The sequence below is a fragment of the Miniopterus natalensis genome, chromosome 2 (assembly GCF_054644295.1).
Source record: "Miniopterus natalensis isolate mMinNat1 chromosome 2, mMinNat1.hap1, whole genome shotgun sequence".
Taxonomy (NCBI): domain Eukaryota; kingdom Metazoa; phylum Chordata; class Mammalia; order Chiroptera; family Miniopteridae; genus Miniopterus; species Miniopterus natalensis.
Window position 1 is genome coordinate 150,130,922 of NC_142082.1, and position 25,522 is coordinate 150,156,443.

Here is a 25,522-nt window from a genome sequence, read left to right on the forward strand (position 1 = left end):
TTTATTTTTATTATTTATTGTTTTTTTATTTTATCAGAGAGACCATACAAAATTTGGGGGTTCTGCCTCAACCTTATATATACAGTACATTCAATGAAATAGTGTTTGGAACTTGGACTAATTTTTCTCTAGAATGTGTTATAAATACATAGCTTCCAGGTTTCCCAACTCACAAAAGGTGATTTTTACCCATTTTATAGTGGGGTAAAAGCAATTCAGAAGGGAGTAAGAAAAGGCAGAGAAGGGGAAAGAAGTTTTTGTTTTCATGGGTGTAGCCAGCCTTTGCGGGGGGGAAATGTGAACCTCTGCCTGAGTCATTTTTTCTTGTTCCCCTGTACTGACTTTCTGGGTCCTTGTGCTGGCTTGATCCCCTGTCTGTTATGCAGGCAGTTCTTATGTAAGTCTACCCTACTCCAAACTACTCCCAATTTCAAAATCATCTGCTTTCTTATCTCTTTAAATTCAAACTTGGGAGCAAAGCCATCTGACAAAAGGAACTCAGGCCAGTGGAAATGACTTATAACCAGTAAGCTGCCTTTTCTAGGGATGTCTCTAATTTTAAAAGAGGGAAACATTAATCCAAATACTAAAATTTGGGGCAACAACCCCATCAAGAAAAAAAATCAAGTCATGTAGGAAAGAATTTATTTTTACTCCCTTTGGGCTGAGAGTTTCCAAACCCGTCAGGGGCTTAACCTTTGGGTTCAGCATTCCTAGGCCGTCTTGGTTCTCGTAGCTGCTTTCTTTCCTCCCCCAGTAAATCCACAAATTCTTTAGAAGCTCCATGTCTTTTAATTTACTTTGTTTTGTGCTGTTAGTTTTTGGTTTCAGTGGCTACAAGGCCTCTGACATTCTCAGTGTTGGTAAGAAGAGCAGCAAATGGGTCGTTTTTAGGTGAGTGGCTTTTGTGTTTAAGGTGGATGTTGTAAATCCTGTTTTACACAAAAGTTACACCCTCTCTGGTACCAAAGTCTTTATCACAGCTACAACCAAGAGCTAATATGTGGCATCATAATGTTTGTTCCTCCACCCTTTCTGTAGATCTGTAAAGTAGGTGTAGATAGTAAGAAAATAAAAGAGTATAAGAAAATAAGGGAGGGTCACGGAATAGAATATACTGCCTGCTTTTCAGTTACGTAAACATTTTAGAATGGATGGCAAGATTCGCACCTGCCTCTCTGCCTGCCCCCAGCCCCCGTCATATAGAAGTATTGTAATGGAGCTCAATAAAATAACAGCTAAATTCCTTTAAATTATGGAGCAGTGTCGGGTAGTTTATTTCTCTGACCTTCCACTGTATTTTTGAACTATTGATTGCAAAGCTTTTAAAAAAAACGGCAATTGGGAAGGCATCTAAAGTTTAACTACTTATTAGCTCATATCACCCATAGATTTTAATATGAGTTTCTTGAATAAGGCAAACAAAAATTCTTCATATTGAAAACAGAAAATTTGGTCTGTTTGCCAATGAACCATGTCTTTTGAACCACATTGTAGTTCATTATCATCAGTATAAGCCTGGATTAGAAATTAAGTATTTTTGCATTTTTTGTGTATATGGATAAAGACAATCTACGATTCACACATTTATCCCTGTGTTTTTGGATATCTAGCTTTAAATGACTTGCACTGTAACAAACAAGCTTCACTTATTCATCAGACTGCATTATATTTGTATTTCGTGGTGTCAGGTTGAAACTCTAGAAACACGCAGATTTTTTAGCCGATGGCTTTCCTTTCCTTTTTTGGTCATTATACCGGACCTTTGATCCCTGGTGAATGTCACTCTGTTGACTTTTTTTCTCAGAAAGATTGCTAGCCTCTTCTTGTAATAGCAGTATTATAAGTATGTAAGAAAAACAATCACAGGCCAACAGATAAAAAAATCACTTGTGAGCACATATGTTACAAAATTAAAACCAGAACTGACTTGATAATTTAATTCCTATCTAAGACTCAGTCTCTTCATTTTAAAATATTGATGATTCTGAAAAATGTTTTGGAATTCTGGGAAGAAGTGGGCTGTATCAAGATTGCTGTATGCTTCTTCAGAGCCTAGCATATCTATCTTTTTGTCTTCATGACAAATATTGGTATTCAGTACATTCCATTGAGTAAAGATGCCCAATTCTGCCTATCTAATATTCTTTAAATTTACTTCAAAGCCTTTAAGAACATATTTATAATTTTTTAATGCTTTCCTGATTGAAATATAATCTTACTAATGGAAAGTACTACATTTCCCATTTTATTGACACCTTTGCCTTAGATGTCCTCTTGATAGTTAATTTTTAATAATTAGTACAGCGCTATTATGACATTTTAATTTTTAATTAATAAAATTACAGTTTTTCACTGATACCATAACAACCATATTCATTTTACTGTAATACCATTTCATGTATAATTTTTAAATAGAATTTTTTTTGGATGTTGTGATGTTCACATGTAGTATATTAAAATAGAAAACACGTTTTAAAAGTAGTATTCTAGTATGTAGTATTAATGGTAATTTCATATTATGGTATAAAGGCATTACTTTTTGGAGTTCTTTTAATGATGTCATAAAGAGGTCTTCTGTAAGGTTTAAAGGGCAGAGGATATCATTGAAAGTAGGCTTTTGTGGGAAACTGAGAAAATTGATCCATTTCAGATTAAAAAAAGCAATGTCATCCAAACACTCCTACTACTTATATAAATTGAGACTTTACATTTTATTGCTAAATAATTTCAACTGATAGTCTGTATATTCTTCTTAGATACAATGCTGCTTGTTTTTCTACTTACTTTTTATTCATACAAAATGTATTGCCTTTTTACTGTGTATTGTCCTTTGATGATATCTTTTAAAATTTATTTTAAAGTCTTCAAGCTCATGTTTCATTTTTACCTTCTTATCACTCTCGCTTTTTACTGTCTGGTTTGTCCTTCATTGGCTTGGCCTTCCAACACTGTGCCTCGTGATTTTGAAGGCTACAGAAACTTGAGGAAAGCAATCGAGAAGAAAGAAGGTTGGAATATTTCCCAGGTTTTTTTTTTTTAATTAAAATGTCATTTAAATACTTAGTTGCCATTCAAAAGGAAATGTGTTATAGAATTATAGATTGTTTCAGACTAGATTAGCTTGGTGCTCTTAAAAGGAATGATGATTTTGTAAGATTAAAAGTACCAAATATAGTTTTGAAAATACTTTTTAAGTAGAAAATCCTGACTAGTTACATGAATTAAAATTCAGGCAATTTCATGTGATTTCATCATAAACTATCATAATTATGAAGGTGACTTACTTTTTTAGGTTAGAAAAATGAGCCCCAAACCCCATTTGACTTTCAGAAGGTATCTTTCAGAAACTTGTGAGCGAACTGGGAATTGTTAGTTGGGTGGGAATTGACATTTTGTTGCATCCATGCTAAGTCATGGATGGGCTCTCTTCTCTCTTCCTTATTCAGTGTAATCTTTGTTAAAACAACAGCATTAAAATCACAACAAAGCAAAAGGAAACTGTGGCCTTACTACACATAAAATTTACAAAGCATTTTTAAGGTTGGCTTAGGAAAACAAATGTTTTAAGATGTGTTTGAAGTCAGCATCAAAAACAATATATCTTTGTTTTTTTCCATTTGGAGTTTGAGCAAAATTTAGAAGCACTTTTCTTTATATAATAAGCGCTTGCATTTTACTCATTAAGAATTATGGTTGTTGATTAAGAAAATAAACTGGTTTTAATAATATGTATGTATTTTAGAAGCACTGCTTTAGAAATTTCATCTCTTAAAATAAGCCTTTTGAGAATGTTTACTGTGTAACAATCAGGTACACAAATATCTTACTTTAAATATGAAAGCTTAAAAACTATAGTTTCTTGAAATTATTTAATAATTTACATTTCACCATTATATCCTACACATTATGTACTATTCTAAAATTTCTATAGTTCTATAACTTAAAGTATTCTGTAATTAGAATATAATTCTAATTGTCTGAGTCATACTAGAACTCACCTGATTAGTATATATCTAGGACATTATGATTATCATTGGAATTAAATTAAGGGCTTAAAAAAATGTGAAATTGCTTCTATTTTTGAAAATAAGATACATATTAAAGTAGTGTGTGGAAGAAGTTTTCTACCTTAAAATATTTAAGTCCTTTAAATATAGTTAGTGAATAGTTTGCTTCCAACTTTTGTATCATCGGTAAAAGAGAGCAAAAGCAGAGCACTTTGATGCCCTAGGCCAGGGCTTCTGGAACATGAATATGCATCCGTATCACCTGGGGAGTGTGATGACATGACCATTCTGGTTCAGTAGGACTGAGGCAGAGCCTGAGATTCTGCATATCTAACAGCTCCTGGGTGATACTGGTGCTTCCCTGTCTGTAGACTGAACTTCCAGCACAGGATTCTAGAATACTGGCCCGGGAGTCTCGACACCTGGTTTTGGTCCCCTTGAGTGGATTAACTTATCCAGGCCACAGTTTCTTTTTTGGTTGTCAACAAAAATGTTGACACTGGTTGTCAAATGTGAAAGGGGTTAAACCACATGAGCTAACTAGTGTTCCTTCCAGCTCCAAGATTCTGATTCTATGTAAAGTGCAGACTTAAATATCTTCCATTGCTGCTTAGATGGTTATTTTAGGTAATAATTTGCTCCACTTTATCGAGGAAAATGTGAATATTTGAACTATAATAATTATAAAGTATCAATTTGTATTTTAAAAGGTTAAGTGATTTATAAAGGTAAATTAATAATGTAAAATTACCAATGTTGATTTTTCTGTCAGAATTGGCACAAATAGCATATAACATGAATTAACTTAGGTAAAAAGTAACATTTGTTAAACTGGATACTGGAGGGAAGGAGAGGGTGTATTTGCTCAAGGGTCTGGAATAAAGTGGTTGTTTGGCTATAAACCTGAAGAAAAGATTGGGTTAGAATTTGAAATAATGAAGGAACCAACAATATGATAATTATTTGCTGCAACAGTTGCAGGTGAGGAAGGGAGACAGCACAGGTGAAGGAATGGGGGATGCTAATGGGAGATACCTTTCCTAACACATTCTCCTTTCCTAGCCCTTAACCTCAGTCCTATATCTCAAGTGTAGCACTGTTGCAGTGTAAGGTATGACCTTTAAAGGGAATGATTGGATGAAGGGGGAGTTTCCTCCTAGATTTTCAGCTTGAACTGCGTAGTGGTGGAAAATCAGCAGTCCTACCACAGTACACGTGATGTCAGACAGGCATTCAGTATATTCAGTATCGTCCCCTAACAAAATGATTTAACAACACTCATGGACCCCTGCTATAATTTACTTGATTCCTTTCCAGTGAAGATTGTTTTGTTGATATTCCTACTGCTAGTTTTCCCTCACACTAGAGATACGCTGTCTTCCATGCATCTTTAGGCATCTTTCAATCACCACTGAAACATAATCAGTGTGTGTGACACATAGGAAGAGTTGCCAAATGGAGGTGCTCATAACGGGCACAGGGATTAATGTATTTAATACTTACTGCACATTTATTGTGCACATCCTCTGGGTTCTAGGAATATAAGTCTGAGGCAAACAGACATGACCCCTGCCCTCGTGAGGCTTGTAGTCGAGTGGGGAAGAGAGAAACTAAAGAGATAATCCCTAAGTAAACATAAATTAAAAACTCTGAAAAATGCATTATAATTTATCTTGTCTGAGTACAAAAATATTGGTGATAATTAGTACCTACAGTCAAACATTCAAGTTTAATGATAATAACAGAGCCTAAATAAGATTAAAATTTTAGTCTAGACTCTGAAAACAAATCCATTTATTAGGGCAATTATTTAATGTAGCAAATAGCTGTTATAACATTATTCTGATAGAGATTTTAAACTCATTCTAGGGGGGATTTTATTTGGAGAATATTGCCTTATTCGAGTCTTCTTTTTATTCTTAGTAATTTGAAAATGTTACTGTAGCACAAGAGGACACTTTTTACATTTACATTCTTTTAAAGTTCACCTGCTTAGTATTACTTAGCTTGATTAAACGTATGGGTCTGGTGTGCAGAAGTGTGACTTCTGTGCATAATTGATTATGATTGCTTAACCCCTAGAAGGGTCCAGTGATTTAAGTCCAAAAACTTTGCACCCTATAGAGTCTTCTCTTTTCCTCAGGGCTGCCAGGGCTGAGCTGACCCATTTTAGTTATACCCATTAACTGACGTGACTGTTGAGAGGAGGCTTCTGTTTGTATGATGACTCTTGTGTCAGACCCCGAAACTTCCTATTCACTCAGAGGTCAGGCTCAACTTCAGAGAGTTTTGATGTACAGAGACCCACTTCTGTGAGATTGTCAGAAACACACCTGTGCTGTGGGTGTGGCCTCGGAAAAAAGCATCACGTGTTATGTTACCCGAGGAGACCTGAACACTGAAGGGGGCAGCCAGTGTAGACAAATTTACTATAGGCAAGATTTTATTCTGGATCTTTAAATTTATTCTTAAATGTATTAGGACATCGATAAAAAAGCAGTTTTTGTATCCTTGTATTTAGATGAGAAAAGTTTTAGAAATATAAAGGTGAGAAAGCCAAAGTATTTATTTTGATTTCCTTTGAATTTCCATTGCGTACATGCTAGTTAATTGGCTGTTACTGTGGCCAGTTCTCAGCTGTCTCACGCTCCAGGGTAGAACCTGTTCCTCAGTGTTTCTGGAACATAAGTTTCCCCTTCATTAATATAAATCACTATACCGCTGGTGGACCGGCGATTTCTATTTTCCTCTGCAACATCAGACACGATAACTTTGGTCAGTAGAATGATCAGCGCTTCTAGTTTGTTTTCCCAAATTACTGATGATGTTTAAAAATCTGAAAGGAAAACTTGGGCCGTTTTCCTCTCTGCTTCAACGCCGTACCCTTCTGTTCCTTTTTTTAAAGTGTGGCCGGGAAGGAGGAAAATGCAGACACCGACCAAGAGAAGAGAGAAGAGAAGGGCATTTCGGAGAGAGAGAACAGCGCCCTGGAGGCGGTAAGGGTGGGAGACGAGCTCCTAGATGGAGGTTGGTCCCTGGCTCAGGGGGCTCCTGGCGGCCGTCGCGGCACTAACCTGCTCGTGGGAAAGAAACACGGCCGTCATGCATCCTTTCTAAACTGCTTTCTTGAGAAAGACACATGAGCTGAAAATAGCAGCCGCCCTCGTTTCTGTGGGCTGGGAGGGCGCCCTGTGTGTGTGTCTGGAGGGGTCAGGGCGTTGCAGCAGCCTCTCCTAAAGAGGGCTCTGGTTTGCTTCCCCACAACTGTGCTCTTCGTGGCCACGAACCACGTTTTAGGAAGAAAATCAAGAAGGGAGTGACCACGAGGAGGAGGAAGAGGAGGAGGAGGAGGAGGAGGATGACCTGGACGGGGGCGACAGCTCCGACGAGTCCGACTCCGATTCAGACGAGAAAGGTGCGTGCCCTGGGGTTCCAGGACAGAGCTGCGCTGGGGGGACCGTGCGAGGCAGGACCATGGAGTCAGCTTTCCCCCTCTGTCCCCGCTGACAACGGCCCCTGGGACGCTGACCTTCAAGGCTCGTGCCACCTCCCCCGGGGGGTTTGGTCGCTGGCGGCCTCCAGTCCTATTTGGGACAAATAATGTCACCTGTTGTCCCTGATCAATCTGTTGTCCCTGATCAACGTGAACACTTGTTTATCTGGTTCAGCTATTTTAGTTTTTGTTTTATCTAGAACTTTTTTTTTTTTGGTACCTTCTAAGCAAATCCCTGGGTGGGTGGGATGGTTTTCCCGCCCTTGCTTGGGAGGCAGAATTATACTCAGTTGGTCCACCCCAGTCCTCTTATCTTCTTCTTTCGTCAACAGCCAATTACCAAGCAGACTTAGCGAACATTACTTGCGAAATCGCAATCAAGCAAAAGCTGATTGACGAGCTGGAGAACAGCCAGAAGAGACTGCAGACGCTGAAAAAGCAATATGAGGAGAAGCTGATGATGCTGCAGCATAAAATCCGGGACACGCAGCTGGAAAGGGACCAGGTGCTTCAGAACTTAGGTGAGGACGACTCTCACTCCAACGGCGGTTCAGGCTGAGTCCTCCACGTGGACGTTTGCCCTCTCTTCCTTCAGAAAAGAAAAATTATATTAGAGGCCACAGTAAACGTGTCTCGTATGTGAAGTCTTGTTTATTTTGTTTATTTCATTCTGGTGCCTGTCCAGGCTATTTGATTATTTCGTCTGAAGCTGTAGTTAATTGTTTTAATGTCTTTGATTTATGCCGGCAACATTTTCGCAATAAAGAAGACTTCGATAATTGTAGAACAAGTTAAGAAGTAGATCGTAAAAGAGAGCGAGACTCAGAGACACCCTGGTTGGAGGCTGGGAGGTTGCCCTTCTCTAAGGCCACGAGTCGTGAATCTGTGAAATAAAAATCCGTGTCTCACAAACACAAATATCACCTTTGATCGTTTAGGCTCAGTGGAATCTTACTCAGAAGAAAAGGCCAAAAAGGTTAGGTCTGAGTATGAGAAGAAACTCCAAGCCATGAATAAAGAACTGCAGAGACTTCAGACAGCTCAGAAGGAGCATGCGAGGTTGCTTAAAAATCAGTCTCAATATGAAAAGCAGTTGAAGAAATTGCAGCAGGATGTGATGGAAATGAAAAAAACAAAGGTATTGATTATATTTTCCATTAAAGTCTGATGTTGAAGATGCTGGTGCCATTTGGGACAAAAAATAATTATTGTGGTTCTTTCCATAGTCAATAAAAGGTAACCGTGTCTTACGAATGATGCACTTCCTCGGGGCAATTAGCAGTGTTTCCTGTAGTCGCCCATTATCAAAGCCTTTCTTCAGAGTAGCTGAAAAGCAATGTGGCCAACAGGGCTTCTTGGACTTTGATGGATATTTCTCCTCTTAGGCACAAGGTTAACAAAAGGATAAAACGTTTCAAACATTTGAAAAGATAGTAACATAATGAACACTATGTCCACTATCCTAGTTTAAGATATTAAACGTTGCAGATAGACACAAAGCCACCTTGATATTCCTTCCTGATCATACTCTGCTTTCCCCAAGAGGTAACAACTATCATGAATTTGCTGTTTATCATTCCCACGCATACAAAAGTACACTTTTTTTAAAAAATATCTTTATTGATTTCAGAGAGAGGAAAGGAGAAGGAGAGAGAGAGATAGAAACATCAATGATGAGAGAGTCATTGATCTGCTGCCTCCTGCACGCCCCCAACTGGGGATGGAGCCCGCAACCTGGGCATGTGCCCTGACTGGGAATCGAACCCCAATTGCCTGGATCTTAGGTCGACGCTCAACCGCTGAGCCACACCCGGCCGGGCCAAAAGTACACATTTTACTTCCTTTGACCAAAGAGAGTACATGACTCATGATCTGTTACCTGTTTTTGTTGTGGGATCAGTTATTAACATTTGGCATAAAAACTAATGTTGCTTCCTTAAGATAGCAAATGTAGAAATGATTTAGGAAGTAGGTTATTATGTTGTGTATTTGCTGATGACAACAATAGCTAAAATTATTGGATGCTTACTATATGCCAGATACTGTTATAAACACTGTAGAGATATTAACTCAATGAATTCTCATAATAATAGTTCAATGCCATAGAACTATTATCTCCATTTTGTGTGGGAGAAAACCCAAACCTAAAGAGGTTAATTAACTCGCTCAAGGTCACACAGCTTCTGGTGATAAGTACCAAACATTCATTCATAGAATAACTGAGCACTGAATATGAAAAGCATAGAGCACTAAGCAATTTGATAGAAGCATGTTATAAATGTATTAGAAATAAAAATATATTCCACAAAAATAAGAACTGACCATTTGAAATGCAGCAAAACTCCACATTTCCATGTTAAATTTCAGAATTCTCAGAACTTACTTTTGTACCTGCGGCTTGTTTAATGAATGCTGTGACGAGGAATTCCAATAGATATATTTACCTATTTTTTTAGGTTCGCCTAATGAAACAAATGAAAGAAGAACAAGAAAAAGCCAGGTTGACAGAGTCTAGAAGAAACAGAGAGATTGCTCAGCTGAAAAAAGACCAACGTAAAAGAGACGTGAGTGGACTTTAACACTCAGTTATATATGACTGTTGTGCATTGGACAAAATTGTTTAATAAGTGCAAGAAAATTTCCTGATAACTGTAACTATGAAAGACAGGCTAAGGACAATAAGCACTAATTTTATATGGTGTTTTATAGTATGTGGATTCTAGTTATTCAATATAAAAGTTTATGAAAAACACTATAATATTATAAATTTTGTTGAAGGCTAAATGGAAGAAAATGGCAAAGAACAACTGGTTACCTCTAGGGAGATCAAGGAACTGTTATATAAGAGAGCAGTTGTAGGACAGTTCCAAAGACAGTTTCATCACTACAGATTCTTAGAAATGTTCCTGGAATAATAACCAGGCTTCACCCGAAGAGGCTTTATTAAGAGATTCAAAAATGTTCATATTCTTGTACTCAAGAATTCTACTTCCATGAGCTCACACTAAGAAAACATTCTAAAATAAGAAAAATTGCTGTGTGTTAAAGATCTTCACTTTAAGGTCATTCTCAATAGTGAAAAAGGTAAAAACAACCAAGATGCTTGGCAGTAGGGGAATAGATAAATAAATTATAGTCCATCTCATTTAAGAGCTTGTTATTCATTCATTAATAATTAGAGTTTGGAAACCACATAGTAAAGTTAAAAATGACTGTAATTTAACATTAAGGGTAAGGTAACATTTCATATATGCATGCTTGATTAAAACGAGGGAAATTTTTATGAAGGCTATATGAAGGCTATATCCCAACGTGCTAGCTGTACTTGTGTTAGGGTTGCAGGTTATAGTTGATGTGGGTTTTTTCTTTCCAAATTTTTGAAAATATAGTTATTTCATTTATGACTTTTTTTCCTTAAAAAAAGAGGTCATCACGTACTTTTTCCCATTGTTGGCTAGGTTTCAGCCTTTGTTCCTTTTTTTTGGTTTCTCCTCAACTTTTTCTAAATCTTCCTTGGAGAAAAATATGAGCATATAGCCTATTTCAGAACATAGAAATCTACTTTGGGAGGTAAAGAGGAAATTTAAGGAGGTGGAGAAGACAGAGCAGTGAGGTAAAAAAGTAAATATTTAGCCAGCTGATTCCCATATTTATGGCTTTATTTATTCCCCTCTCCCCCCCAGCATATCAGTGTTTTAATAATCCATATATTTTGTCACTTTCAATTCCTGTACAGTTTTGAACGTTTTTATGCTATTATTTTATTACTGAAATCAAGTAGAAGGGCATTCTAATAGATTGCCTCTTCTCTTTTTTCCCATCTGGTTTTTTGTTTTTTTGTTGTTTTGTGGGTTTTTTTTTTAGATAAAAACCTACTCTTTTAAACTGTACAATTCAAGTTTTTAGTATATTTACAAAATTGTGCAACAATCACCACCATCTAATTCCAGAACATTTTCATCACACCAAAAAGAAACCTTACACCCACTGGCAGTCACTCCCATTCCACCCTCTTCCTGGCCCCAGACAGCCACTGATCCACTTTATTTCCTCTCTGGATTTGTCTGTTCTGGACATTGTGTTTAAGTGGAATAATACAATATGTAGCCTTTTGTTTCTGGCTTTCATTTAGTAAGATGTTTTCAAGGTTTCTTCCTGTGATAGCCTGTATTAGTAGTTCATTCCTTTTTAGGGCTGTGTGGCTAGAGCACATTTTGTTTACCGTTCTTCAGTTGACAGACCTTGGGCTATTTACATTTTTGACTATTTATTTTGTTTTTAATGAAAACTTTTGGATGACAGGAACAATTGTCTTACAATATATGTTATTTCTTTCTTTATTACTAATTCATATTGGATAGAGAGAGATCAATATTGAACAATTAACCTTGGGAATATTATCCACCACATATGATCATAGATGACGTGATATTCTATTATAAAGATGTGAGGCCGGCTAATCACATACGAAGCTAACATTCAGACTCCTCCATTTTTTGTTTGTTGCTTTGTGTGCATGTTGACCTCTTTTCTAAGCTGTTTCTTGTCTGTTTCTTGTTATACTCATCTTTGAACCTTTAGAGAATCAAGTACTTTGCACACCAGACCAAAAATATGAATGAGCTTGAGATTTGACTTCTAATAGGAATTAATTTAATGTAGTATCAAGTTTCAAACAACATGTTAATTTTAATATTTGGTAATTTGTTCATTTAAAAATATTTATTAACTTTGCTTCTATGTCAATCATTATTGTAGACAGTAAAATATGGCAGTGATAAGACAGAATCTTTTTCTCTAAGAATTCTCATCTGATGACACAGGAATATGCCTAAGCATGAGATGATCTATTTGAATTTGGGATCCAGAACATGAGGAGTTGTTACATCACATAATTTAAGTCCTAGAAAGGATGTTTGTGATCAAGTTCAATTCCTAAGCTTTTCCCAGAATCATAGAGTTGAATAAATGACAGAACCAGAATTAGGATCTATGTTTTTTTAATCCAAAGTTCTTTCCTAAATTATAGTCCTATGAAATGGTTAAAGAAATCCATAATTAATTGTCTTTATCATATTGAATACCTAGAAACAAATTGATATCCAATACTAACATGTTTTATTGTCAGTTTACTTTTCCCAACATTTTCAAAATTATGAGAAAGTGTTAATACAATTAATTTATGTTCTCCCCATATTTAAAACAGAGTTTGAAATTAATGTTTATATTGTAAGGTCCGTCTATTGAAAATATTCTAAGCTGTGTTTCTTCCTGTGTGTGCCTCAGCCAGCAAAGCAAAATATCTAATAAAAATGAAATGAGAATATTTGTAAAGGATTTTGAAAAGTACTTGTATATAGTAAGTTAAATAAAAGTATGTGTCACAGAGATAGCTTTTCATTTTTCAGAGCAAGATGGCTTTATCAATATGCATTTGTGTTTCTTGGAATAAAAGATCTGTATCTGTAATAATGAATGCAAGGTGGTTGTTAGCTCAGATTTTGCTAACTCTTACAGTTCCCAGGTGGATGGGGAATATGTCAATGTAAGAGTAGGAAGTATTGCATCTTCCAGTTTACTATTTTAACGTATTCAATATTACTTTATAGCATCAACTCAGACTTCTGGAAGCCCAAAAAAGAAACCAAGAAGTGGTTCTCCGTCGCAAAACCGAAGAGGCAAGTTGGCCATTTGGAAGAACCATTCTGGCTTTGAGATAAATTATGTATTTCTATAGACTAAGAGAATGAGTCCATCTCTATTGCTATTTCAGGTGACAGCTCTTCGTCGGCAAGTAAGACCCATGTCGGATAAAGTGGCTGGGAAGGTCACTCGGAAGCTGAGCTCATCTGACACCCCTGTTCAGGACACGGGTTCTAGTGCAGCTGCTGTAGAAACAGATGCATCCAGGGCAGGGGCTCAGCAGAAAATGAGAATTCCTGTGGCGAGAGTCCAGGCCTTACCAATGCCCACAGCAAATGGAACCAGGTCAACATGATTCTTCCATTCTCCTAACGTAATCTTTGTGCCATTATTACTGAATGTTGGACTTGATTTAAAATCAGCGTATTGTTTGCTAGTGCACAATCAAATAAGCATATAAGTAGTTATATTTGTCCATTTTTATATGATTATAGAAAAATATATCAGAGGAAAGGATTGAGTGGCCGAGTGTTTACTTCCAAGACGGCGCGCATGAAGTGGCAGCTCCTCGAGCGCAGGGTCACCGACATCATCATGCAGAAAATGACGATTTCCAATATGGAAGCCGACATGAACAGACTCCTCAAGGTGCGGGAACAGAAAGTGGGCGTGCTCTCCCTTAGCTGGCTGTGAACTTTCAGTTTTTCAAGTTTGTTCCTTGGGTAAATTTAATACCTATCGAGGTTTTCTGCAGTGAGTTTTGATTGCATTGTGTTGTGAATAGAGGAACATCCTTTTTTAAAAATTGTGGTAAGAACAGGTAACATGACATCTATTTTCTTAACACATTTTTAAGTGTATTGCACAGTATTGTTAACTATCAGCTCAATGTTGTACAGCAGATCTCCAGAACTTACTTATCTTGTATAACTGAAACTTTATACCCAGTGATCAGCAACTCCCCATATCCTGCCTTCCTCAGCCCCTGGCACCCACCATTCCACTTACCGCTTCTATGAGTTCAACTCTTTTACGTACCTCGTATAAGTGGAATCCTTCAGTATTTGTCCTTCTGTGACTCACTTATTTCACTTAGCATAATGTTCTCAAGGTCCTAGGTGCACATCATTTCTTAAAATCAAACCTCTTTTCTCAATAGCAACGGGAAGAGCTCACAAAAAGAAGAGAGAAACTTTCAAAAAGAAGGGAAAAGATAGTCAAGGAGAGCGGAGAGGGAGATAAAAACGTGGCTAACATCAATGAGGAGATGGAGTCATTAACCGCTAATATAGATTACATCAATGACAGCATTTCTGATTGTCAAGCCAACATCATGCAGATGGAAGAAGCAAAGGTTTGCTATTTAAAAAAATGTTTAATGCCTTACTAAAAAGTATTTTTTATTATTAAAAGCATTTTGAATTTTTATATGAAGGGATTTTCTTTTTATTAGTTTAATATGATTCTTAGGTTTTGTATGCATACTGCTCCCTGCCTGCTCTCCAGATATCTCTGCTCATTTTGTAATATTATTTATTTTTTTCAAAGACATATATCATTTATTAATCTACTTTGTATCTTATATTTCCAGCTAGACCATATATTTCTTGGTGTAGAGATTATATTTGACACTCTTCTGAGGAGTCCCATTAGCTAACCTAATACTATCAAATAAATACATGAAACAATAGACTTTGGCCTTCTGTTTAAATACAATTACCTCAAAGTAATGTTGCATCATCTGCTGGTTTGATGTAGGAAGAGGGAGAAACACTGGATGTCACTGCAGTCATCAATGCTTGCACGCTTACAGAAGCCCGGTACCTGCTGGGTCACTTCCTGTCAATGGGCATCAATAAGGTAAGATCTATACTATTACTGAAAACCTAAGTTTTGATTAATTCATTGTAGTTTTGTTTATCTTTTTCCAGTGACCCTTTCCTTTGTGGTAAGGGGGAAGATTCATTTTAATTAGAAAGTATTCCTTTTACCTTTTTTTAGAGTTAAGAAAAGGCAGCGATATGTAGATCAAGTTCATTAACTTGTCATTTATTGTGTTTGTATGTTAGAACAGAGAAACAACTTTGAGAATAATTAATTCCTTTTTTGCTTTAACAAAGGAAAAAATTAAAAAAAAATCTCCTGAGTTGCAAAGAAATTTGGTATCCTAACTTTGGTCGAATATTTATTCTTTACAACTCAGAAAAGTAAAATCAGAAAGGAAAAAAATCTCCTAACCGAGGCTGCCTAAGTTTCTGCATTCCCATCCTCTTTGACTGGATGCATTGATCTGTCACCTGTAAGAAACTTCTGCCTGAAGGTTGAAGGTGATAATGATTCCTGACTCATTTTTTTCTCATGTTGGGGTTGTGCCTAGACCCTTTATGTTGTGTTCTCTTACTTGACCTTCACAAGTGCTAGGAAGTGGGTATTATTCATGTCATTTGTGTATGATTAAACCGAGAATCAGGAAGATAAGGTAATTTGCTCAAGGTCACCACGCTAGTAAGTGGAGGAGCTGAGATGAATCAAGTTTTATCTGATGTCAAAATCCATAGATGCTATACATTTGCTATTTGATGCAAATTTTTGTATGGCAGATTCTGTTTTGTATGACCTAAGATAGTTTTATTTACATTTTTGTTGTTACAGGGTCTTCAGGCTGCGCAGAAAGAGGCCCAAATTAAAGTACTTGAAGGTCGCCTTAAACAGACGGAAATAACCAGTGCTACGCAAAACCAGCTCTTATTCCACATGTTGAAAGAGAAAGCAGAGTTAAATCCTGAGCTAGACGCTTTACTAGGCCATGCTTTGCAAGGTAACTGGGACTAAGTTTTAGTGAAATAGTTGCATGGTAATGTTGCTCTTTGAGTATGCTGTACTCTACCTCTTCCCCCTATAGCTTGACTGAATAGATGCTATATTTATTTATGCTTTTATTAATTATTCCTTCTTTAATTTGCATGTATAAATTTGGGGGAATGTAACTACTGTCATTCCAAGAAATGATTACCAACTTAAAAAGGCTTACTTAACCTTATAAAGCAGTTAGTTTTTATGGATAAAGATCATCAACCAAGTTTCTGAATTGGTTATTTAAATTATTTATAATACTAGGCAACTGTCGTTACCTGATTCTGCATATCTAACTGCCTTAAAAAATTAATAAGTTTCTGTTATGGCATCTATTCTACGTATCTTATAAATGGTACCATAATCTTGTTTTATGTGGGAGTTCTTAACATTGGATCTGTTTTGATTGGAGTATTGCTTTTTGTTTCCTTTTTGCTGTTATTTACACAGATCTAGATAGCGTACCATTAGGTAAGTATGTTTAGCTTTCTGTGTACCCTACAGCTGCATGAATTACTAATTGTTCATGTGCACTAATTGTGGTACATCTTATTTTTAAAATGTTTATTGGCAACCACTATTTTTTGCATGATCTTTTTTGAAATGTATCCACGACCACAAACATACTAAGTCTTTTGTCTTTCTTATACATTCTTGATTTAAAATTCTTAAGGTAGTTAAAGAAGTATGCTTCAGTTAATTTTTTTCTTTTATTATTTGAACTGCAATTGTGGCTCCTATTTTGTAAGCCCTTCTTTCTCTTTCTTGTAGGAAAAAAAAGTGGAGTACATATTTCTTTTTAATTTTTAAAAATATCTGTTAACTTACATATGTTGTTTTAACCTCATAAATAACTTTCTTTGGCATACATCTTTGGTGTATATTTGCCTTTGGTATATGTTTGCTAGATTCTCGGCTATTCTTAATTTTATAGAATTAAGCACATATATTTTAATATTATAAATTGAATAAAACCATCCAAGGATTTTATATGAACCAATTGAAACAATACTTGAAATCATAACATACTTTTAAGTTAGAAGAAGCTTTAGTGATCATTGCATTTAGAGATTTTGAACCTTTTTCCGTTGCCACTACGGCATTCACATGAACTACACCCACCCATCAGTAATATCTCTGCTCCTCTTAGTGATCATACACACAAAGGACCAGGAGTATCAGGGCAATTTTATTATTTGCAATTTTTCTGAATGCTTATTTTGGAGCAGTTTTTTAAAAAAATATCTCTTTATTGATTTCAGAGAGAGGAAGGGAGAAGGAGAGAGAGAGAGAAACATCAATGATGAGAGAGTCATTGATCGGCTGCAGCCCACAACCTGGGCTTATGCCCTGACCGGGAATCAAACCCCAATCTCCTGGATCCTAGGTCGATGCTCAACCACTGAGCCATGACCAGCTGAGCTGGAGCAGTTTTTATTTAATTAAATTTAATTAAATAAAATCTGGCCTGAACTTTCTGTTTTCTAATCATACACTGGTCCAAATTTTCTAAGTGCTTTTACTTAAAGGAGAGGAATATAACTGAAATATTGCATGCAATTACCTCTCTTTGTCACTAGAATAAACATACTCTATGAATCTGAATTTATTTTAAATGATGTTACACAAGTAAAATACATGAGCCATATGATTTTTACAACATTTATACTTCATGTTAATCTCAAGGTGTAGAATTCCTTTGAGATCAGCTGCGTAATATAGATACGGAAAGGCTACTACTTTTAAGCTGCTCTCAAGCTGTAACAAGTACAGGTGGAAAAAGTAGGATATGGTTATCTCCTAACCAAGGCTGCCTACGTTTCTGGATTGTAACAGGAAGTTTTGCCATTCCATGTGTTACCAGTGTATTTCTTTTCCTGCTTCTGTTCTTCCTCTGCTAACTCTTCTTTTCCCTTTTTCCTAGTGGCTCAACTTACAGTAATAAGTAAATTCTTATTTAAGTCCATGACCTCTTTTACTTTGGAAGAAAAATGCAATGTCCTCTCTGATGTCCTTTTGTGCAGAAAATATTAAGCTGCTAATTTGATGAGCAGTGTTACTTTCTCACAACTTTCAAATGACTTTCAATTATCTGTAGCTTGAAGAGGGCTCAGAAGCAGTAACTGATGTAACCTATGTCTTATTGCAGAAATTTGCCCTGGGTATGGGGGCCATACAGCTAGCCCAGAGGTGCTTGGAGGAAAAGTACAGAAGGAGAAAAAAAATGAAAGTGAAATCCACAGAAGCTAGACAGTCATATATAGATTGCTAAAAAAAACCAAAACCCACCCAACTCAAACCAGACCAAAACCAAAACCAAAAAAACCCTATTTATTTAGCACCAATGTTATTTCAAGCATTGGGTGGAGTTCTGGGATTCAAAGAGATGAATAATACACGAAACTTTGCCCTTATGGCCTTGCAGCCTTGCTGAGGGTGGGAGACCATGAAAAGATTATGATACATTAAGTGAGGGCAGTGGTTGAGGTGTGTGTGTATATATATACCTCACTATATATATATATATATACACACTATGAGAACACAGAATAGGACTGCCCAATAAGAATGAGTCAGTGAAGGCTTCCCAGAGGAGGTGACATTTGAGCAGAAACATAAAGGAAGAAAAAGAGTTCGCCAGGCAAAAGACAAGGTGGAAGGAGCGCCAGAGCAGAGTGACTCTCGGCAGTTATGGAGCTAAAGCATAATATTTAGCCACAATATTGTGTGCACGAGGTCTTCAAGCAGATTGGTGCCCTGGTACATGGCACAGAATGAGGGAACATAAGGCTAGAGGGTGAACCAGGGCCAATACCTCATGCTAATAGGCTTGTCGTTTTTGAAGAACACCTGTATTTTCCCATCTCTTTCCCCTACCTATGTTAGTATCCTATCTTTGGATATTTGCTGGAAGACTCATGGGGCTCGCAGTATTATATTCACAGCGAAGATTCATGAGAATGGGAAGGATACACAGCTGTGTCATAAGGGGAGAAGACACAGAGGAGTCTGGAGGAGTCCATGCCCAGGCTCCTTATGTTTCTCCCTCCCACAAGAGATTCACAGAATGTACTTTTCCTCCCTGGGATGAAAGTGCAGCAACATGTGTGCAGTGTTTATGCCCAGGGAGATGCATCAGACAGCACCAGGGTTTTACTGTGGACATGGATACCCGCTGTCCAGTATACACTCGGGTTCCAGACTCTCAGAAGGAAAGTGGGAGTTTGGCATAAGCCATATTGTTTGCACAAATTCTAGGTACAATGATCTACTCTCATCAGTTAACCGGTGACCGGGGCCCCTCTGCCAGCCAATTTTCTAGATGCCGGGAAAAGTCCAACCTCACAAGCAGACCTTTCTAAGGATAGCAGTCTCTGGGCTGCCAGGTTAACTCTTTTTCTGTACACCACTTTTTATATAACTTTAAAAAAGTGACTTAAAGAAAACACTTACAAAATACTTGGTTAGCTTCCAGTGAAGTGAGATTGTGCAACTTTGCATTTATATGAATGACCTCTAAGGCATTTGGGAGTTATAAGCCTCTGCCTTTAGCTGCGATTATGTGGTGAGAAAAGAAGCTGGTGTTGGGCTGGATTTATGGTCTCATTAGAGTTGAGAGTGTGACAGTGAGGTGATGGTGTGTCCTGCAGCCCAGAGGACTGTAGTGCTCATACTAAGCTCAGTCCTGAAGAGGGGTCTGATTTGGTGACTATCTGGGTGACACCTCTAACCTCTGGCCAGGTTGGTGATGTCAAAACATAGTTATCTCTAAATAAGGCATACTACGTGCATAAGCAGGAGCTAAGTAGCTTTTACCAAGTGCTCATATGACGTTTAACATTCTAACTGGTTTCTCCCTACAAGAACTATCCAATATTAGCCCACTTTTATATATGGGAAAACAAGGGCTAGGTTTGTCATTTCTTTATAACCCCTATTTATCAACTAATTCAGTCACCTTAGCATTCAATTATCCTGTCTGTGCAGCAGGTCCTTGAGCCTCCCTCTAAGGGTGGACTTTGAGAGACACATTGCCTTCAGGACCACTATTTTCTTCACTTCAGAAAATAAACTCCCTTGTATGGATCCTAGATGAACCCCTTTCTAGATAATACTATCAAGTGTCAAGTATTCCTGAACAGTCTGTTGTATCTGCTGAACAGCAAGGAAGAAAGAGAACGTCAGAGAAAGGAATTTGTTGACTTATGTGCGCAACCCACTGGTACGATATAAAATTAAAAGCTAAAAGGGAACGAACGACTCATTTAGTTTTGTTAATCTATGTTACTTATAATGCTGCCTTTAGTTTTGTGGAATGAGTTAATAGTACAACGTGTTTGTTTTTAAAACCTGCACCTGTGTTATGGGCTCACTGACATTTTAAGCAGCTCACGTCCAATGGCTGTTTTATTTACTGGCTTCCTACTCATTTTGTTTGTTTGCCTTTTTCTTCTCTCACTAGCCTGCTAGGGGTGTTCTGCAATAGCAGTGGCTTATTTGTATTCATTTATGAAACCATTGCATGCAAACCCATTGTTTTTGTCTTTTGTGTACACGTGAATGAGCTGCATGCTGATGTGTAACATCTGGATACCCACACAACACCCACACTCTCTCTACTTGAAAGGGAAAATAAAAGTAAAGGAATATACATGTCTGACCACTAGGCTGTATTCCTGAAACTAATAGAATATTGAATGTCAACTGTAACTGAAAAATTTTAAAAAATTTAAAAATATGTCAATAAATAAAAGTAAATTTTGAAAAATGGAAAACTGCAGCACTTGTGGTGATAAAAAAGTAAAGTAAGTTGGCATACCAGTGAAGCACAGCGAGTGTGTTCACACATAGTTTTTGAAGTTGGCTTAGTAAAGGGAGCTCATGAAGCATTTACCTCAATCTTATATTTTACTCAGTGGGTTTTCAAAAATTTGGATCGCGTGGGATAAATACATACTCTGAAAAAATTTTTAATTATACATGCTCTGATAAATACATGATTTCAGTTCCATCCTATGAATGTCGTTCTATGTTTTATCAAACTTGTGGTTTTCCCATTTTGAACACGTGTTTTTTCTCTCACCATCGGACATACAATTAAAGGATTTTCTTAGAAATACTTTCCTATATTTCTATTTTGATTCAGTTACTAAAACCAAAGTGCCCATATTGAACCTTGGGCTGATGTTTATTGTAGCATAGGGATTGCAATCATCATTCAAATCGCAACATGTGGATGATACTTACATTTTGGACATCTTTTTTTTTTTTTTTTTTAATAGAAAATTTAGAGGATAGTACTGATGAGGATGCACCTTTAAACAGCCCAGGATCAGAAGGAAGGTAAGAGAACCCTTGGGAACTTAATAGATTTTATTTGTTTCTGTAATATTTTTAATACTTTTATCTTGTTGCTTCAAACAATGATCCTTATGAAACAAATAATTTTGAATTTTATGGCTAAGTGAATAGCACTAGAAATGGTAATATGGAAACCAGACTCAGTCATAAGTTTACAAATTTTAAAGTAAAAATACTGGAATATTTAAGTAAGGAAAGTGAACATTTTTAAAAGTAGTTCATTTTTATTTTAAATTGTCTCTCTTTGTTTCCCATAGCTAGACATATACAGTTCTTTCCGTAGTTGTAAACATATAGGACGTGCAGTTTTTATAGTAAGTTCCCTTTTAATCCTGTGCTTATTTATTTGCATATAGCACGCTGTCTTCAGACCTGATGAAGCTTTGTGGTGAAATGAAACCTAAAAATAAGGTACGGGGTATTGAAAATGCTAGGTAAACATTCTTTTTCCCATTGTTCTTTGTTCTCACTATTAAACACATAGACCTCAAGCTTGACCCTTTAGGTAAGCAAGTAGGCATGCTTTTACCAAAGCTTGCATGTGTCAGAAAGTCAGTCTTTTACCATATTTCCTTGGGACAAATGTTATATTGAAAAATTCCTCCCTCAAGGAATTTGCGCTTTACTGAATTCTTACACTTTTCTCACTAGATATCATTATGGAGACCAATTCTTTTTTTCTTTTTCGTCCCCTCCCCCCCAGGTTTCTTCTAAAGATTTATTACCCATTAAGGAAGTTATGTGCTAATCTATTAAAGTTGCCTAAGTTTCCTAATAATATAGGAAATAGTCACAAATTACTAGGCAATGGAATTGTACACCTGTAGTGGCATATAAAATCAATCATTTTGATTGGTGGGAGATTTTTGAAATTTTAACATTCTAGTAGGTTCTTAAGTATTTTTCACTTTGTTTAACTATATCCTGAAGTGGTTTGAATAATAAGCCAACTCTTAATTATCATGTTGTATTAAAAGCTAATAGGCTATAATATGTTTTTGTAAAGTTTAAAAAATGTATATATAAATGATACATGCTGTTAAATGTGTAAGAAACACATGGTACTTTTCAGATTGGGTATTGGTAACATTTGATGCTAGATGAATTAACTAAACATCTTAAAATGTTTGAAAACAAAGAATTCTTAGTAAATACTTGTTGAATGAATGAATGGAGTCAGGACCTGAAAGGCTAACACTGTTCAAATGGACAGGATGGATTTAAGGCCCCAGTGGTTAGTCACGTAATGTCAGTGAGAAAACTGGCTGGAAGTAAAATCATGAGTCATCGTCATTACAATGACCTGAAGAGGACATGCCCCATGAAAGCAAATGGCCACCACTCAGCCCTGGCTCAATTTTGCCAGGGTGGAATATGGGCCTAAGGCTTCCTAGGTCCTTTGGTTTTTGAAGAGAAGCCTTAGATGTGGATTTTTATGTAGAATTTCCTTATCTTTAAAACAACAGGCAAACCAATCAAAAACATCTTCAGGCTCTGTGTGGTCCTTGAGCCACCTGTAGTCTGTGTTTTATTATTCTAAGTGACTAAGCAGAAGTTACCCAAACTCAAAACATTCTGGTATAGTTTGAATGCAGCCTTACCTATGAGGAGGAGAGAATCTCTTAAGGTAACTTGTATCTTTCAGGTCCTGTGACAGCCTATTTTTTTCTGCTCTTGTGGGATACCAGAGAGAGCTGTAAAGTAGTGGCCAACGATTCTCTCCTAAAAGAACCACTGTGTTAGGAATTCCCAGGAAAATGATTCCTCTCTGCCCTGGGCCCTTGGCAGTGGTGAGAATTGACAGTGTACAAAACCGGCTTCAAGGCTTTCTCTTCCCAAGTTCTCTAAAGTGCTACCTACTATTCCCTTTGAACTGCAAAGGTGCCTGGAGGAATCCCATATCATTTATTTTTCCTCACTGAAAAAAATGAAGTTGACTCTATTCTTTAAATAGGTATTTACCAGCACTATGTGAAGTGTAGGGGATATAAAGTTGAATAAAACAGGGTGCCTGCCCTTTAGAGGCTTACAGTCTGGTAAACACCATGATTATCTGTTAATTCCTTAGTGGTAACAACAACTCTGAGCAACAACAGGGTAGTCACTTGGTTTTGAAGAGTAAAGAAGGAAATGCTTATGGTGAGTGTGTAGGTTCTAGGAAAATAACCTTCACCTCCCTCACCATGCTGCCCCAAACTAGCGCAGGCTGGTGTTGAATTATCCAGCAGGTAGATTCAAGGCATCAGGGGGGCCGGGTAACAAAAACGGAGAAATAGGTATAAAAATGGATATTAAATAAAGCATCTAAGCATGGGAAAAATGTAGAATTTAGTTGGGCTTCCCTGCAATTATATTTTGTTTTAATTTCTTTTTCTTCTTTTTAAATTATATGCTGAGGGAGCCGATCATGAGTGGCAGGATAGCACAGTAATATTGGAGGCAGATTGCCTAGTGTTGAATCTAGCTTTGCCACTTACTAGCTGTGTGACTTTGGGCAAATTACTTAGCTTCTCTGTGCCTCATTTGTGAATTAGGATAATGATAGCACATGCTGATATAATAAAGTGTTCAGGACAATGCCTGGCATACCATAAGTACAATACAAATATTGGTTATCACTATGGCCTATAAAGGTGTTATCTGGCTAAAGCTCTGGCTTGTCACTATCCTACACGCTATGTTTGACACACTTGCTAGGAAAAGACACACTATATGTTTTTTTTTTTGTTTGTTTTTACCTATTTCAAACTGATATTAAATCTCTATTCTCTAATCGTCTTCTGTGCAAAAGGGTTCTCCTGATTGCATTTCCTTCCGTTCTCTAACCAGGCCCGAAGGAGAACCACCACTCAGATGGAATTGCTGTATGCAGATAGCAGTGAACTAGCATCAGACACTAGTACAGGAGATGCTTCCTTGCCTGGCCCTCTTACGCCTGTTGCAGAAGGGCAAGAAACTGGGATGAACACAGAGACCAGTGCTACTTCTGCTAGGGAAAAAGAACTCCCTCCCCCATCTGGCTTCCCTTCTAAGATAGGCAGCATGTAAGTCTGGCCCAGCTACACTAACTTCCTCTCTTTTGGCTTCTCTTTTTTAATATGCATGTTGCTAATTTCTTATTTCTTTTTTAAAAATTTTATGTAAATAAGATCTCTGGTTTTCGTCTGTTAGGTATTATCTCACCTAATTTTTTGGACATTCAGAACTATTTGAGTTGGAAAAGTTCTTTGTTGAATTGTATTACTGTATCTTGTTTTTCAGTTTTAGGGTCATTCTTATTGGATTATAATTTTTATGAAGACTAAGTTTTGAATTGCAGATAAAATTTATTTAGCGAGAGCTAAATTAATGCTATACCTATAAAATCATTATATAACCTATAAAATCATTATATAAAACAGAAGCTTTAAAGACTCTTAAATTAGCTTTAAATTATGTTTGTCCTAGTTCTAAGAGCCTGGTCAGGATAATAAATCTTTGCTGACCATTTTAAAGAAAAAGAGAAATACGATTTACAAACTTAATACATCTTGGGCTTTCCTAATTCTTCACCTTAAAGCACATTCCATGTTTGACATGAGTGTTTGCACAAAGTATTTTGATTGGTACTATTAAAGATTTGAAGGAGGACATATTCTCTCCCATCTATGATGATCTGAACAAAAATCATTCTACTCAAAACAAATCTTATTTAGAGACTTTTCATTATTTTCTTGAGGGTAAAGAAAGATTTCCCTATACAGGCCTGTGTGTGTGTGTGTGTGTGTGTGTGTGTGTTGAAAGTTATATTAAAATTAGATCTGTCATTCACTGGTAAAGATTTAAATGATATTTTTCAAACTAACCCTCACATGTAATCTGGCAAATAATTTATGGGATGAATACATACAGCCTAGTATTGAGAAATACTCCCAGAAAAGCAGCACACTCTATATGACTCTGCAATTAATAAAATATAACAAACTTTCCCCCTTGAATATCTCTATTTCCCATAACTTTATGCATTTTATGAAGGTATTTTCATTGTCTTACATTCAGTAAGCCCATCTGCAACCTTTAGTTCCAAAATTAATTTTAATGATGAGAGAGCTTCCTTGCATGTGCTTGAGGTGGCCTATGTAATTAACTATCGGATTTGCTATTAGAGATTGCTAACCAGTAG

The 25,522-nt window shown here is 36.7% G+C and overlaps 1 protein-coding gene across 1 annotated transcript in view; it reads left to right on the forward strand.

Annotated features, from left to right (window-relative positions):
* The window catches only part of KIF21A (kinesin family member 21A), a 129,439-nt gene that overhangs the window by 83,594 nt on the left and 20,323 nt on the right, over window positions 1-25,522 (forward strand). The window contains exons 12-26 of the mRNA XM_087814728.1: window positions 6,916-7,006; window positions 7,308-7,425; window positions 7,836-8,024; window positions 8,442-8,641; window positions 9,960-10,067; window positions 13,113-13,181; window positions 13,277-13,491; window positions 13,641-13,794; window positions 14,306-14,500; window positions 14,905-15,006; window positions 15,799-15,964; window positions 16,450-16,470; window positions 21,282-21,342; window positions 21,717-21,771; window positions 24,190-24,404. Coding sequence (XP_087670854.1) covers window positions 6,916-7,006; window positions 7,308-7,425; window positions 7,836-8,024; window positions 8,442-8,641; window positions 9,960-10,067; window positions 13,113-13,181; window positions 13,277-13,491; window positions 13,641-13,794; window positions 14,306-14,500; window positions 14,905-15,006; window positions 15,799-15,964; window positions 16,450-16,470; window positions 21,282-21,342; window positions 21,717-21,771; window positions 24,190-24,404 — 1,959 coding nt within the window. The remainder of the gene's footprint in view (window positions 1-6,915; window positions 7,007-7,307; window positions 7,426-7,835; window positions 8,025-8,441; window positions 8,642-9,959; window positions 10,068-13,112; window positions 13,182-13,276; window positions 13,492-13,640; window positions 13,795-14,305; window positions 14,501-14,904; window positions 15,007-15,798; window positions 15,965-16,449; window positions 16,471-21,281; window positions 21,343-21,716; window positions 21,772-24,189; window positions 24,405-25,522) is intronic.